The following is a 17223-nucleotide window of genomic DNA, read 5'->3' on the forward strand; positions in this document are numbered from 1 at the left end:
ATGTTCAACATTCACAGAGCAGGGGAAATGCCCTGTCACTGCTGCCAACAACAACAAGTAATGTTCAACATTCACAGATCAGGGGAAATGGCCGACCACTGCTGCCAACAACAAGTAATGTTCAACATTCACAGAGCAGGGGAAATGGCCGACCACTGCTGCCAACAACAAGTAATGTTCAACATTCACAGAGCAGGGGAAATGGCCGGCCACTGCTGCCAACAACAAGTAATGTTCAACATTCACAGATCAGGGGAAATGGCCGACCACTGCTGCCAACAACAAGTAATGTTCAACATTCACAGAGCAGGGGAAATGGCCTGCCACTGCTGCCAACAACAAGTAATGTTCAACATTCACAGAGCAAGGGAAATGGCCTGTCACTGCTGCCAACAACAAGTAATGTTCAACATTCACAGAGCAGGGGAAATGGCTGACCACTGCTGCCAACAACAAGTAATGTTCAACATTCACAGAGCAGGGGAAATGGCCTGCCACTGCTGCCAACAACAAGTAATGTTCAACATTCACAGAGCAGGGGAAATGGTCGACCACTGCTGCCAACAACAAGTAATGTTCAACATTCACAGAGCAGGGGAAATGGCCGACCATTGCTGCCAACAACAAGTAATGTTCAACATTCACAGAGCAGGGGAAATGGCCGACCACTGCTGCCAACAACAAGTAATGTTCAACATTCACAGAGCAGGGGAAATGGCCGACCACTGCTGTCAACAACAAGTAATGTTCAACATTCACAGAGCAGGGGAAATGGCCGACCACTGCTGCCAACAACAAGTAATGTTCAACATTCACAGAGCAGGGGAAATGGCCGACCACTGCTGCAAACAACAAGTAATGTTCAACATTCACAGAGCAGGGGAAATGGCCGACCACTGCTGCCAACAACAAGTAATGTTCAACATTCACAGAGCAGGGGAAATGGCCGACCACTGCTGTCAACAACAACCAACAAATGCTTTGACTATCACTGTATCAGTACTCTACTCTTATCAATTCTTGCCACCCTTCACATTTTGCTGTGCCTATCGTAACGTAGAAACGCGGCCTCCTTTGGTGTGCTCTATGTCAGATTTAGTTTATCATGTTATCTTCTTTCTCCCAGATGGAGTCTCCTGTCTCCGTGCCCGCCACTCCACCCCTCATGGCGCCGGTGGGCAACAGCAATGACAGCATCGCCTCACCCTGTGAGCAGATCATGGTGCGCACGCGCTCAGTGGCGTCCAACACGACGGACATGGCCTTGGCCACGGAGCCCGAGTGCCTGGGGCCCTGCGAACCCGGGACCAGCGTCAACCTGGAGGGCATCGTCTGGCAGGAGACCGAGGACGGTAAGGGTTGTTCTATGGGCTGAGGGATACGGGGATATCATGTTGGTATAGTCTCTGTTTGAGGGGGGCTCTCCTACTCAGTTATTTCTTTGTTGTTTTTGGTTTCCTTATTGTTTCCTATTGTAAAGTATCTTTGGGTAAAAACACTGTGAAAGTACTAGGTTATTTATTATTATGCGAAGGGACCAGAGCAATTTTTTGTGCTACAAAAACCTATATATTTTCCCTTTTTTGTGGATAAGGGAAATGTGTTGCCTGGGATTTCTTCAAAAAAAAAAAAGTGTTGTTTTTTGTTGGGCCTATTATTTTATGTAGGGCCTCCCGATAAAATGTCGTGAGGAAGAAAAGCAAGATGTTTTAGTTTTCTTTTATCCGCTGCCAAAGGTACTACTGGTATGAATTGTAAGCCTCTCTTTGGATAAATAATTCATTCATTAATGCAGAAGAGACATTCTTCAAAGAGGTGCATTTGGCAGTTATTCTGTGAGTTTTAACCACCGCCTACAATGGGAGATGGCTCATCAGCGTCCCAGGGGCCGAGGGTCTTGTCTGCTCTGTGTGTTCTCACGGTGAGTCGGTCTAACCCTCTATAGCCTGCTCGTCTGTCCTTCTCCCTCGCTCAGTAATGGAGAAAGGAAATAGCCGCCGCCTCCTCATTTTCAGCAGTTAGCCATTACAGATTTAAAAGCATCTCATTTCACAAAAACCTTCAGATCTGTCGTCCTCGGCGCAGGCACAGCTAGCCCGCCTGCTCGGACGTGCTTTTCCCCCGCGGGGATGCTAATGTGTTTAAACTGAAGGACCGTGCAGCACCAGATTGCCTTTAATGATTCAGCGCTGGGGTTGGAACACAGCGTATCCACATAGTAGTTTAGTCACTTACAACCCTTAGAGTTTCGAGAGGACAGAGGAAAGATCCTCTGTGAGGCGGTGCTGTCTGCCTCCTGGTCCTCTGTGAGGCGGTGCTGTCTGTCTGTCTCCTGGTCCTCTGTGAGGCGGTGCTGTCTGTCTGTCTCCTGGTCCTCTGTGAGGCGGTGCTGTCTGTCTCCTGGTCCTCTGTGAGGCGGTGCTGTCTGTCTGCTGGTCCTCTGTGAGGCGGTGCTGTCTGTCTCCTGGTCCTCTGAGGCGGTGCTGTCTGTCTCCTGGTCCTCTGTGAGGCGGTGCTGTCTGTCTCCTGGTCCTCTGTGAGGCGGTGCTGTCTGTCTCCTGGTCCTCTGTGAGGCGGTGCTGTCTGTCTCCTGGTCCTCTGTGAGGCGGTGCTGTCTGTCTCCTGGTCCTCTGTGAGGCGGTGCTGTCTGTCTCCTGGTCCTCTGTGAGGCGGTGCTGTCTGTCTCCTGGTCCTCTGTGAGGCGGTGCTGTCTGTCTCCTGGTCCTCTGTGGCGGTGCTGTCTGTCTCCTGGTCCTCTGTGAGGCGGTGCTGTCTGTCTCCTGGTCCTCTGAGGCGGTGCTGTCTGTCTCCTGGTCCTCTGTGAGGCGGTGCTGTCTGTCTCCTGGTCCTCTGTGAGGCGGTGCTGTCTGTCTCCTGGTCCTCTGTGAGGCGGTGCTGTCTGTCTCCTGGTCCTCTGTGAGGCGGTGGTCTGTCTGTCTCCTGGTCCTCTGTGAGGCGGTGGTCTGTCTGTCTCCTGGTTCTCTGTGAGGCGGTGCTGTCTGTCTCCTGGTCCATTAACAGCCATGAATAAATCGCTTTCAAATGACCATGATTTAACAGCAGCAGCCGGGGTCAGGAGGCGTCTGGCTGCAGGCGTGCCCACGTGCCCCCACGCATTCCATGACCCCCGCCGCCACGATGTGGTTAGATGAACGAACACACACACACACACACACACTAACTCCCAGTTCACCCTATGGCGGCTGCTGAGCAGGAGATGTGACTGGCTGGTTCTCATCTCCTTCCCCTCCTTCCTATCTCCCCCTCCCTTTTCCCTCCTCTCTGTCCGGTAGTGATTCAGTGCCTCGTTTGACGTGTCACCGTGTTGCCCCTCACCCTACCCCAGCAGCAGCCCCCTCCTCACTTGACAAAGAGATTAAGCACTGGGAGCAATAGACTGTAGACATCAAGGCTCAACAGTATCCAGGACAGAGAGAGATGCAGTGTGTATGGAAGGAGAGCCTCGACCACTTCATCTGGCTATGTTTAAGGACGGGGGACTATTTAATACCTGTTGTTAGAAGCTGAACATTCAGAAGCGCGTGTCTTATCGGTGTGACTGTTTTTCGCTGCATGATTAAAACGTCTTAGGATTTACCCCCCAACCCTAACCCCGTGTCTTCCAACGTACTCGTATGCAAATCAAGACAATGTGTAGTGTCAGAAAGAGAGATTATTTAATGAGGTACGAGGGGGTATATCACGGCTAAGGGCTGTGTCCGGGCACTCTGCGTTGTGTCGTGCTTTAAGAACATCCCTTAGCCGTGGTAATTACTGCAGTAAAAATATGTTTTGTCATACCTGTGGTATACCACGGCTGTCAGCCAATCAACATTCAGGGCTCCAACCACCCAGTTTATAATAGTCCATATATTCTACATGTTTTCCCCCTCAGTGGTGCAATTACACATCACTCAACACTGCAACACTGCATATCCACAGCTTCCTTCATTAAAGTGGGTCACGTTAAGTCGGTTTGTGATATTTCACTACCAAATGCTGACCTTTCTTGCCGTGCGGTGTGTATCGAGTGCCGCGTAGATCAATGAGCAACCCCATGCTGGACCTGACAGGGAGAAGTGTTGGCAGGGGAGGAGACGCCCCTGAATCCTCCAGCCCCCCTGACACACACACACACACACATGGGCCAAGACCCACGCTCGCTCCCCCACTGTGGGGTTGCCACAGTTACAGGCGTCTACGCCCGGGCATTTTTTGATTTAATGTGTTATGATTTGGCGATTAAATTAACTTTGAACACAAGCCAGTTTTTTGGGGGGGGGGCTGTAGAATTTCATTTTTGTGGTGTTTGGACAAAGAACAATGGAGAAATGTGTGAGTGGAGAATTAAACAGTGGAGGAAGCTGTGAGGAGTGAAATATCTATTGTTGGAGCTCTGTCGTGCTGTTTGAAACAATAAGGCTCTGTCGTGCTGTTTGAAACAATAAGGCTCTGTCGTGCTGTTTGAAACAATAAGGCTCTGTGGTGCGGTTTGAAACAATGTAGCTCTGTCGTGCTGTTTGAAACAATGTAGCTCTGTCGCGCTGTTTGAAACAATAAGGCTCTGTGGTGCTGTTTGAAACAATAAGGCTCTGCCGTGCTGTTTGAAACAATAAGGCTCTGTGGTGCGGTTTGAAACAATGTAGCTCTGTCGTGCTGTTTGAAACAATAAGGCTCTGTGGTGCGGTTTGAAACAATGTAGCTCTGTCATGCTGTTTGAAACAATGTAGCTCTGTCGTGCTGTTTGAAACAATGTAGCTCTGCCGTGCTGTTTGAAACAATGTAGCTCTGTCGCGCTGTTTGAAACAATAAGGCTCTGTCGTGCTGTTTGAAACAATCTAGCTCTGCCGTGCTGTTTGAAACTATGTAGCTCTGTCGCGCTGTTTGAAACAATAAGGCTCTGTCGTGCTGTTTGAAACAATGTAGCTCTGCCGTGCTGTTTGAAACAATGTAGCTCTGTCGTACTGTTTGAAACAATGAGGCTCTGTCGCGCTGTTTGAAACAATAAGGCTCTGTCGTGCTGTTTGAAACAATGTAGCTCTGTCGTGCTGTTTGAAACAATAAGGCTCTGTCGCGCTGTTTGAAACAATAAGGCTCTGTCGTGCTGTTTGAAACAATGTAGCTCTGTCGTGCTGTTTGAAACAATGTAGCTCTGCCGTACTGTTTGAAACAATGTAGCTCTGTCGCGCTGTTTGAAACAATAAGGCTCTGTCGTGCTGTTTGAAACAATGTAGCTCTGCCGTGCTGTTTGAAACAATATAGCTCTGTCGCGCTGTTTGAAACAATGTAGCTCTGTCGTGGTGTTTGAAACAATGTAGCTCTGCCGTGCTGTTTGAAACAATGAGCTCTGTCGTGGTGTTTGAAACAATGTAGCTCTGTCGCGCTGTTTGAAACAATGTAGCTCTGCCGTGCTGTTTGAAACAATGTAGCTCTGCCGTGCTGTTTGAAACAATGTAGCTCTGTCGCGCTGTTTGAAACAATGTAGCTCTGTCGCGCTGTTTGAAACAATGTAGCTCTGCCGTGCTGTTTGAAACAATGTTGCTCTGTCGCGCTGTTTGAAACAATGTAGCTCTGCCGTGCTGTTTGAAACAATGTAGCTCTGCCGTGCTGTTTGAAACAATGTAGCTCTGCCGTGCTGTTTGAAACAATAAGGCTCTGTCGCGCTGTTTGAAACAATGTAGCTCTGTCGTGCTGTTTGAAACAATGTAGCTCTGCCGTGCTGTTTGAAACAATGTAGCTCTGCCGTGCTGTTTGAAACAATGTAGCTCTGTCGTGCTGTTTGAAACAATGTAGCTCTGTCGTGTTGTTTGAAACAATGTAGCTCTGCCGTGCTATTTGAAACAATAAGGCTCTGCCGTGCTGTTTGAAACAATGTAGCTCTGTCGTGCTGTTTGAAACAATGTAGCTCTGTCGTGCTGTTTGAAACAATGTAGCTCTGTCGTGCTGTTTGAAACAATGTAGCTCTGTCGTGCTGTTTGAAACAATAAGTTCTGCAGTGCTGTTTGAAACAATGTAGCTCTGTCGTGCTGTTTGAAACAATATAGCTCTGTCGTGCTGTTTGAAACAATGTAGCTCTGCCGTGCTGTTTGAAACAATGTAGCTCTGCCGTGCTGTTTGAAACAATGTAGCTCTGTCGTGCTGTTTGAAACAATGTAGCTCCGTCGCGCTGTTTGAAACAATGTAGCTCTGTCGTGCTGTTTGAAACAATGTAGCTCTGCCGTGCTATTTGAAACAATAAGGCTCTGCCGTGCTGTTTGAAACAATGTAGCTCTGTCGTGCTGTTTGAAACAATGTAGCTCTGTCGTGCTGTTTGAAACAATGTAGCTCTGTCGTGCTGTTTGAAACAATAAGTTCTGCCGTGCTGTTTGAAACAATGTAGCTCTGTCGTGCTGTTTGAAACAATATAGCTCTGTCGTGCTGTTTGAAACAATGTAGCTCTGCCGTGCTGTTTGAAACAATGTAGCTCTGCCGTGCTGTTTGAAACAATGTAGCTCTGTCGTGCTGTTTGAAACAATGTAGCTCTGTCGTGCTGTTTGAAACAATGTAGCTCTGCCGTGCTGTTTGAAACAATAAGGCTCTGCCGTGCTGTTTGAAACAATATGGCTCTGTCGTGCTGTTTGAAACAATGTAGCTCTGCCGTGCTGTTTGAAACAATAAGGCTCTGTCGTGCTGTTTGAAACAATGTAGCTCTGCCGTGCTGTTTGAAACAATAAGGCTCTGTCGTGCTGTTTGAAACAATGTAGCTCTGCCGTGCTGTTTGAAACAATGTAGCGCTGTCGTGCTGTTTGAAACAATGTAGCGCTGTCGTGCTGTTTGAAACAATAAGGCTCTGTCATGCTGTTTGAAACTATGTAGCTCTGTCGTGCTGTTTGAAACAATGTAGCTCTGTCGTACTGTTTGAAACAATAAGGCTCTGTCGTGCTGTTTGAAACAATAAGGCTCTGTCGTGCTGTTTGAAACAATGTGGCTCTGTCGTGCTGTTTGAAACAATGTAGCTCTGTCGTGCTGTTTGAAACAATGTAGCTCTGTCGTGCTGTTTGAAACAATGTAGCTCTGTCGTGCTGTTTGAAACAATGTAGCTCTGTCGTGCTGTTTGAAACAATGTAGCTCTGTCGTGCTGTTTGAAACAATGTAGCGCTGTCGTGCTGTTTGAAACAATGTAGCTCTGTCGTGCTGTTTGAAACAATGTAGCTCTGCCGTGCTGTTTGAAACAATAAGGCTCTGTCGTGTTGTTTGAAACAATGTAGCTCTGTCGTACTGTTTGAAACAATGTAGCTCTGTCGTGCTGTTTGAAACAATGTAGCTCTGTCGTGCTGTTTGAAACAATGTAGCTCTGTCGTGCTGTTTGAAACAATGTAGCTCTGTCGTGCTGTTTGAAACAATGTAGCTCTGTCGTGCTGTTTGAAACTATGTAGCTCTGTCGTGCTGTTTGAAACAATGTAGCTCTGTTGTGCTGTTTGAAACAATGTAGCTCTGTCGTGCTGTTTGAAACAATGTAGCTCTGCCGTGCTGTTTGAAACAATGTAGCTCTGCCGTGCTGTTTGAAACAATAAGGCTCTGTCGTGTTGTTTGAAACAATGTAGCTCTGCCGTGCTGTTTGAAACAATTTAGCTCTCTCATGCTGTTTGAAACTATGTAGCTCTGTCGTACTGTTTGAAACAATAAGGCTCTGTCGTGCTGTTTGAAACAATAAGGCTCTGTCGTGCTGTTTGAAACAATGTAGCTCTGTCGTGCTGTTTGAAACAATGTAGCTCTGTCGTGCTGTTTGAAACAATGTAGCTCTGTCGTGCTGTTTGAAACAATGTAGCTCTGTCGTGCTGTTTGAAACAATGTAGCTCTGTCGTGCTGTTTGAAACAATGTAGCTCTGTCGTGCTGTTTGAAACAATGTAGCTCTGTCGTACTGTTTGAAACAATAAGGCTCTGTCGTGCTGTTTGAAACAATGTAGCTCTGTCGTGCTGTTTGAAACAATGTAGCTCTGTCGTACTGTTTGAAACAATAAGGCTCTGCCGTGCTGTTTGAAACAATGTAGCTCTGTCGTGCTGTTTGAAACAATGTAGCTCTGTCGTGCTGTTTGAAACAATAAGGCTCTGTCGTGCTGTTTGAAACAATAAGGCTCTGTCGTGCTGTTTGAAACAATGTAGCTCTGTCGTACTGTTTGAAACAATAAGGCTCTGTCGTGCTGTTTGAAACAATGTAGCTCTGTCGTGCTGTTTGAAACAATGTAGCTCTGTCGTGCTGTTTGAAACAATGTAGCTCTGTCGTGCTGTTTGAAACAATGTAGCTCTGTCGTGCTGTTTGAAACAATAAGGCTCTGTCGTGCTGTTTGAAACAATAAGGCTCTGTCGTGCTGTTTGAAACAATGTAGCTCTGCCGTGCTGTTTGAAACAATGTAGCTCTGTCGTGCTGTTTGAAACAATGTAGCTCTGTCGTGCTGTTTGAAACAATGTAGCTCTGCCGTGCGGTTTGAAACAATGAGGCTCTGTCGTGCTGTTTGAAACAATGTAGCTCTGTCGTGCTGTTTGAAACAATGTAGCTCTGTCGTGCTGTTTGAAACAATGTAGCTCTGTCGTGCTGTTTGAAACAATAAGGCTCTGCCGTGCTGTTTGAAACAATGTAGCTCTGTCGTGCTGTTTGAAACAATTGGTTGCTAAGCCAACTGAGAGGAGGAATTTAACTTCTAAAAGTGTGAGGGAAAATCCAAGATGTAGAACCGATCAGTGGTCCACGAAGGCTGTCAACAGATGAATGGTTCACAACTGAGAAAGCCCTTCTAGCTCAGATCTCTTGATTCGCTTGGTCCAACACAGGTTGTCAGAAAAGCCTGTTGCTTGTACCCCGGCTTGTTTTTGTCCCCGTCCAACAAGAATAAAATGATGATGGACACTGAGATGTGGATGTCGAGTTTGTCTACGTAGAGGAGCTGATCTGAACACACACACACACACACACACACACACACACACACACACACACACACACACACACACACACACACACACACACACACACACCCACCACAGTTTCCCTGGCAGAGATATTCACTGTGGTGTAGGTAAAGCTCGTTCGGAGCATGCTCTCACTACCCCACTACACCACTCTTTTCACTCACTCTCCCAGTCCCTTGGTTTTGGCCTCTCACTCTCCCAGTCCCGTGGTTTTGGCCTCTCACTCTGGCCTTTCCCTCTCACTCATCACTCATCCCCTTCTGTCCACAGCTAGGCATCGCTCCATTCCATCCATGTACCAGCCCTACTGGTCTAGACAGCCCAGCCCTACTGGTCTAGACAGCCCAGCCCTACTGGTCTAGACAGCCCAGCCCTACTGGTCTTAGACAGCCCAGCCCTACTGGTCTTAGACAGCCCAGCCCTACTGGTCTTAGACAGCCCAGCCCTACTGGTCTTAGACAGCCCAGCCCTACTGGTCTTAGACAGCCCAGCCCTACTGGTCTTAGACACCCCAGCCCTACTGGTGTAGAAAGCCCAGCCCAACCCTACTGGTCTAGACGGCCCAGCCCAGCCCAGCCTACTGGTCTAGAAAGCCCAGCCCAACCCTACTGGTCTAGAAAGCCCAGCCCAACCCAGCCCTACTGGTCTAGACAGGCCAGCCCAGCCCATCCCTACTGGTCTAGACAGCCCAGCCCAACCCATCCCTACTGGACGATACCTATAACGGTGGAAAAATGGTTTTCTAATCAGGGTGTCCACCACGTGTCCTTAGTCTTAAATTCATTCATTTAAATTAAAGGCCTTAAAATGTCTTACATTCAGTTTTCAATGTTCTTAAAAAATGTGACCGGAAATTACTAGTGTTTACGTTAAATTGCGCTGCTGTTTAATCTGTAAAATAAAATTGTAAATCTAATTATAGCCTACTACCAGGGCTCATTTTCAAGATGCTAAAGCGCTCTACAAGCAGCCTACGATGTGTGGGTGTGTGGGTGGGTGGGTGTGTGTGTGTGTGTGTGTGAGAGAGTCCGCCCGCCGTTGCCAGATGAGAGCACAGCGAATAAGGTATGCAAAAGATGACCAATCTGAAACATTCCTTGTAGCTTGGCTAGTTAGCTCACGTGTTAGCTAGCTAGTTCACTATTAGATGATTTCAAATCAAATCAAATTTTATTTGTCACATACACATGGTTAGCAGATGTTAATGCGAGTGTAGCGAAATGCTGATTTGGTCAGTTAAGTGCGTTATCTTCATCATTCTTCTAATGAAAGTGTCTACTCTTGCCCATGTGCCTGTTTTGCCGGGGCCTGCTGCAGTCATAACGAGTGAGATACTTTTTTACTGCCTTTCCTACTGCGCTTCTGCAGAAAAAGATGTTCGGATTCTATCTATAAGAAAAGGCTATAATGTGTAATGCTCAAGGCCACCTGCCAAATAAATGCAGGTAGGTTTTTGGCATTGGACGGTAAGAATGTCTAATTCACCAGCCACGTTGGCGCATGGTGACTCTCCGCGCTCTACAGTGCGAGCGCTTATTTAATATTATCCAAGTATAGTCACAAGTACGAGTTGTGATTTTATAGCTAAATAAATGCTGCAGTAGCTTTTTTCAAAGTATTTCTGACATTTTGTTTCATATCTGGTAATGCACAAAGAAATCTGTGCTGAAGGATTCGTTTTTTATAGAAGCAATGGCCACAGTCATGAGTTACTCAAGTCTACTAAAGTGTGACTTTGTCCTCGTGTTTCTTGGCTATTTACATTGTTTTGTTCACATGCCAGGTTGCTTTTCAATATTTTAGTTTGCTCCCACGGCTAGCAAAAAGAGCCATCGTTCACCTTTACTGGGGACACAGGCACACGTGATGACTCAAGTACCAAGATAACCTTAAAGGACCAGCTAAACTATTATGTTAAAATGCTCAGGTCAGAGAATATGACATTACATTCGCAATATTCCACATGACTTCTTACTAGTAATACATGTATTGTTATAGAAACATTACTCATTGCTCATCAGTTTGTGTGTTTCTTTGTGTAATTAGAGCTTCAAAGTATTTTGACTGAAAACCTAAAGACGTTAGTTATGCTAGCTAGCTTCCATTAATTAGGATAGATATCTCCTAATAACTTGCCACGCAGAGGTTATGCTAGCTAGCTTCCATTAATTAGGATAGATATCTCCTAATAACTTGCCACGCGGAGGTTATGCTAGCTAGCTTCCATTAATTAGGATAGATATCTCCTAATAACTTGCCACGCGGAGGTTATGCTAGCTAGCTTCCATTAATTAGGATAGATATCTCCTAATAACTTGCCACGCGGAGGTTATGCTAGCTAGCTTCCATTAATTAGGATAGATATCTCCTAATAACTTGCCACCCGGAGGCTCTAGCTCTGACTACAGCCGGTTTGGTGACTTATTGGACTATGACAAGCTACATGCGCCACCCTCGTGAAGAGCAAGAGCAAGAACATTTTGTCTCTCCGCGGGAAGTGCGATGTAGACCATTTGCATTATAAATTCACAGGGATTTTTTTTTTGTGTCATTTTAACAGAAAACCGATTTTTTTGAAAAAATGCCTGTTTAAACATTAAGAAAAATTGTCCCTTTATCAAAGATCATCCAATTAATGTTATTTTTTCTTGCAGGTAAATATTACATTGTAGTCATTTAGTAAACGCTCTTGTCCAGAGAGACTTAAAGTAGAAATTAGGATTAAGTGCCTTGCTCAAGGTCACATCAACAGATTTTTCACCTAGTCGGTTCGACCTTTTTGTTTACTGACCCAATCGCTCTTAACCACTAGCTAATATTTACCTTCCTACTTCGGCTACATATTCCCCTGCGCAACAGGCTACTGTATAAAAACATGTTATTGTGTATTTATAAAGCCCTTTTTACATCAGCCGATGTCACATAGCGCTGTACAGAAACCCAGCCTAAAACACCAGAGAGCAAGCAATGCAGATGTAGAAGCACAGTGGCTAAGAAAAAACTCCCTAGGAAGGCTGGAACCTAGGAAGAAACCAGGCTCTGAGGGGTGGCCAGTCCTCTTCTGGCTGTGCTGAGGGGAGATTATAGGAGTACATGGCAGATCGTTCTTCAAGCAGTTCATAGATGACGAGCAGGGTAAAACGTTAGCAAGCTAATTGGCTAGCAACTTAGTTGGCCTACTAAGTTGCTAGCCAACTAGCCTGCTAGCCAACTAGCCTCCCTAAAAGGTCAAACTAGCAACTTAGTTGACTAGCAACCTTGCAAGCTGATTTGTAAGAAATTCAAAATTGAAACCAGTAGTCGTGAGTGCAAACGATTTGGTTTAAATTGAAGTTATAGATTTGACGTTATTTCTGGGTCCTGCGTATTACCTCACACCCGCCAAAGCTTTTCCCAGCATTGATCCAATTACGCAAAAAAAAAAAAAAATAGAAAAGTGAGATGTAACTTTGTATTGTGACTTTTGATGCGTATACTAACTCAAATCCATATGTTACATGCGATTATATGTTTATGCTACCTATCCATTAAATAGGTCTACAGCGTGCAGTAGGACAGGTGTATTCTAGAATAATTAAACAAAAACATTTTCCTCTAGTATGGATGCTCGCCAGTTATAGTTATCATCTTGGGTGTGGATGGCCCTTTTTGTGTTAGTATAAAGGTGCGAATGGCCCTTTGTCTTTATGTAAAGGTGTGGATTGTCCTTTGTGTTAGTATAAAGGTGTGGATGGCCCTTTTTGTGTTAGTATAAAGGTGTGAATGGCTCTTTTTGTGTTAGTATAAAGGTGTGGATGGCCCTTTTTGTGTTAGTATAAAGGTGTGGCTGGCCCTTTTTGTGTTAGTATAAAGGTGTGGATGGCCCTTTGTTAGTATAAAGGTGTGGATGGCTCTTTGTTAGTATAAAGGTGTGGATGGCTCTTTTTGTGTTAGTATAAAGGTGTGGATGGCCCTTTGTGTTAGTGTAAAGATACGGATGGCCCTTTGTGTTAGTGTAAAGGTGTGGATGGCCCTTTGTGTTAGTGTAAAGATACGGATGGCCCTTTGTGTTAGTGTAAAGATACGGATGGCCCTTTGTGTTAGTGTAAAGATACGGATGGCCCTTTGTGTTAGTGTAAAGGTACGGATGGCCCTTTGTGTTAGTGTAAAGGTACGGATGGCCCTTTGTGTTAGTATAAAGATACGGATGGCCCTTTGTGTTAGTGTAAAGGTACGGATGGCCCTTTGTGTTAGTATAAAGATACGGATGGCCCTTTGTGTTAGTGTAAAGGTACGGATGGCCCTTTGTGTTAGTGTAAAGGTACGGATGGCCCTTTGTGTTAGTGTAAAGGTACGGATGGCCCTTTGTGTTAGTGTAAAGATACGGATGGCCCTTTGTGTTAGTGTAAAGATACGGATGGCCCTTTGTGTTAGTATAAAGATACGGATGGCCCTTTGTGTTAGTGTAAAGATACGGATGGCCCTTTGTGTTAGTATAAAGATACGGATGGCCCTTTGTGTTAGTGTAAAGGTGCGGATGGCCCTTTGTGTTAGTGTAAAGGTGCGGATGGCCCTTTGTGTTAGTGTAAAGGTACGGATGGCCCTTTGTGTTAGTATAAAGATACGGATGGCCCTTTGTGTTAGTATAAAGGTACGGATGGCCCTTTGTGTTAGTGTAAAGGTACGGATGGCCCTTTGTGTTAGTATAAAGGTGTGAATTTGTGACTGACTCCTATTAAATGTATGCTGTGTGTGGTCAGTGAGTATTAAGGCCTACTACAACAGGGAGCAGTAGAGGGGGTCAGTCAGTGTGTTGTGGTCAGGAAGCAGCAGGAGGGGTCAGTCAGGGAGCAGCAGGAGGGGTCAGTCAGGGAGCAGCAGGAGGGGTCAGTCGGTATGTCGTGGTCAGGGAGCAGTAGGAGGGGTCAGTCGGTATGTCGTGGTCAGGGAGCAGCAGGAGGGGTCAGTCGGTGGGTCGTGGTCAGGGAGCAGCAGAAGGGGTCAGTCGGTATGTCGTGGTCAGGGAGCAGCAGAAGGGGTCAGTCAGTGTGTCGTGGTCAGGGAGCAGCAGAAGGGGTCAGTCAGTATGTCGTGGTCAGGGAGCAGCAGAAGGGGTCAGTCAGTGTGTCGTGGTCAGGGGGCTGCAGAAGGGGTCAGTCAGTGTGTCGTGGTCAGGGAGCAGCAGAAGGGGTCAGTCAGTGTGTCTGCACAATCAGTTAACACTACTCAAGGTCTCAGTGTGAGGGCTTGTTTTTCAGCCCCAGGGAAGCACAAACGGCACACGGCTGCCAAGCCCTCTGCCCTCAGAGGAAAGGAAAAGAACGAGGAGGGGATTTGGAGCTGTTCTCTCTCCCTTCCATTCAGCGGGATTCGCTCAGCTTGTGTTAAATGGCTGGTGAGGTGATTTTAAAAGAGCGCCCCCTCACCCTGGTCATGTGACCCGGACATTCAGAGAGTCGTCACCATAGCCTCGCTACAGGAGCAAGACCTCATCAACACAGATGTCTGGCATCCGTATTCCATCCTCATTCCATCCGCATTCCATCCTCATTCCATCCTCATTCCATCCGCATTCCATCCGCATTCCATCCGCATTCCATCCGCATTCCATCTTCATTCCATCCTCATTCCATCCTCATTCCATCCGCATTCCATCCTCATTCCATCCTCATTCCATCCTCATTCCATCCGCATTCCATCCTCATTCCATCCTCATTCCATCCTCATTCCATCTGCATTCCATCCTCATTCCATCTGCATTCCATCCTCATTCCATCCTCATTCCATCCGCATTCCATCCTCATTCCATCCTCATTCCATCCTCATTCCATCCTCATTCCATCCTCATTCCATCCATTTTCTGATGCTTGTAGAAGTGGTATATTTTGTTCCTTTGGTAAACATTTAAAAGTTTGTTGATTACCTAATTCAATTTTAGTTATTAGCCTACGCCCAATTATTTGAACAAAAATAGGAGAAGCACCAATGTGACCTCAAGTATCCATATTGGCACAATTACTGAGACCAGTTGAATGTTAGTGCCAAATTGGCCTCCAGACTTTCATCCTTATTGGAACAACAAGATAAGGTGATAACTTTTGAAAGCCCAGCTCTACCACAGATTTCAGCTACATGGTTCTAGCTAGCTTTGTGTGTGAGGAAGAGTGTAATCCAATGCCACAGTTTATCAGTTACCATTTAGCAGTGAAGGGATTTCATTCCTTTATACGCGGTAGTCGATTGGCACCATTTCCTCTGGGATTAAAACCTTTATCACTGTTATCAACACTTTGGACAACGTAGAATAATCCCACACAGCTCTCGTCAACACAATGCCTTTTAAACATCAATTGAGAACATAAACTCTCAGACTTTCAGGCTGGATGGGATTGTGTACTGGTGGGTGACGCTAACACAGGTCCTTTATTTAGTCCTCTAGACATTTACATGATATGGATTTTGTCCAATCATCTATTTGACCTGCAGTTGGTGAATGGGGGAAAAATATAATCCGACTAGTTAAATGAGAATGGTGCCTGGGGGCCTCGGACGACCTGCAGACTTGACCCACCGCAGGGGAAGGGGGCCTTAGTGGCGAGGGGGAGGGGGGCCTTAGTGGCCAGGGGGGAGGGGGAGGGGGGCCTTAGTGGCCAGGGGGAGGGGGAGGGGGGCCTTAGTGGCCAGGGGGAGGAGGATTACGGGGTCCATGCGTGCCTATTTAATGAAAGACCTTCCAGTGGGGGAAAGATGAAACTGGTGACCCAGGCAGGAGAGGTTCCCAGACCTCTAGGCTCCCTCTGGGAGCTTGTCAGCTCTTTGTTGCCATTAGAGAGGCTTTTGATGGGAGAGGCGAGGAGGGATGAGCGGAGCAAGGCTGGTGGTGATCTTTGATGGGGGAGGTGAGGAGAAGTGGTCTTTGTTGCCATTAGGGAGGTCTTTGAGGGAGGTGAGGCGAAGTGGTCTTTGTTGCTCTGCGGGGGCAGTGGAAGGGAAGGGGTTCCTAGCTGGTGCCCTTGAGAATCAACATGGGGGGCAACCGGTTCATGTCTCTCGTAGCTTCTTTCTCTATCATTGTATCTTGCCATTTTACTTTTCTTATTACTCTTTTCTGTCTCCATTTCTTCCTGGGCCTCTTTTTCTGTTGCTTACTTTCTGCTTCCTGGGCCTTTCTGCTTCCTGGGCCTTTCTACTTCCTGGGCCTCTTTTTCTGTTGCTTACTTTCCTCTTCCTGGGCCTTTCTGCTTTCTGGGCCTTTCTGCTTTCTGGGCCTTTCTGCTTTCTGGACCTTTCTGCTTTCTGGGCCTTTCTGCTTCCTGGGCCTTTCTGCTTCCTGGGCCTTTCCGCTTCCTGGGCCTTTCCGCTTCCTGGGCCTTTCCGCTTCCTGGGCTTGATCCAGGCGAACTCCAATGTATTTAGCAGATGACGAAGGGAGGCCTATTTTGGTTGCCTATTTTTCACTTTCATTTTTCACATTTTAACCAACTGTAGTAAGTTCAGAAGCTACTTAACTCCTTCAACTCGGCCATGGAGAAGGAAAAATAATTACCTACAAATCCTCCAACCGTATCTGAAGATCTGCTCTGTATGCTCTTTGGTTCAGTAAGACCCCAGCAAGTGGAGCTTGTAGTCTTGAGTTAGGATTGTCAGCCGTGTCAGTTTGCTGCTCCTTGTATGCGCAGTCTGCGGAGAGGTATGCAAAACAACCGCAGAGAGTCCCAGACTTCAAGTATGAAAAACAGCATGGCTTTACCGCTCCGCAACGACCCATTCTCCAACTGGCTGTCTTCTACGAGCCATTCTCCAACTGGCTGTCTTCTACGAGCCATTCTCCAACTGGCTGTCTTCTACGAGCCATTCTCCAACTGGCTGTCTTCTATGAGCCATTCTCCAACTGGCTGTCTTCTACGAGCCATTCTCCAACTGGCTGTCTTCTACGAGCCATTCTCCAACTGGCTGTCTTCTACGAGCCATTCTCCAACTGGCTGTCTTCTACGAGCCATTCTCCAACTGGCTGTCTTCTACGAGCCATTCTCCAACTGGCTGTCTTCTACGAGCCATTCTCCAACTGGCTGTCTTCTACGAGCCATTCTCCAACTGGCTGTCTTCTACGAGCCATTCTCCAACTGGCTGTCTTCTACGAGCCATTCTCCAACTGGCTGTCTTCTACGAGCCATTCTCCAACTGGCTGTCTTCGACGAGCCCTACAAACTCCAGGCAGGTTCTCTGGGAGGGGACAAACCCCAGGCAGGCTCGCTGGGAGGGGACAAACCCCAGGCAGGCTCGCTGGGAGGGGACAA

At 46.8% G+C, this 17223-nt stretch overlaps 1 protein-coding gene across 2 annotated transcripts in view; it reads left to right on the forward strand.

Moving 5' to 3' along the window:
• The window catches only part of LOC110521236 (zinc finger protein 609), a 181666-nt gene that overhangs the window by 134995 nt on the left and 29448 nt on the right, over nt 1-17223 (forward strand). For both annotated transcript variants that reach the window (XM_036968847.1, XM_036968845.1), the window contains exon 3: nt 1127-1352. In XM_036968847.1, the coding sequence (XP_036824742.1) occupies nt 1127-1352 (226 nt within the window). The remainder of the gene's footprint in view (nt 1-1126; nt 1353-17223) is intronic.

This window comes from Oncorhynchus mykiss, chromosome 30, assembly GCF_013265735.2.
Source record: "Oncorhynchus mykiss isolate Arlee chromosome 30, USDA_OmykA_1.1, whole genome shotgun sequence".
NCBI classification, from domain to species: domain Eukaryota; kingdom Metazoa; phylum Chordata; class Actinopteri; order Salmoniformes; family Salmonidae; genus Oncorhynchus; species Oncorhynchus mykiss.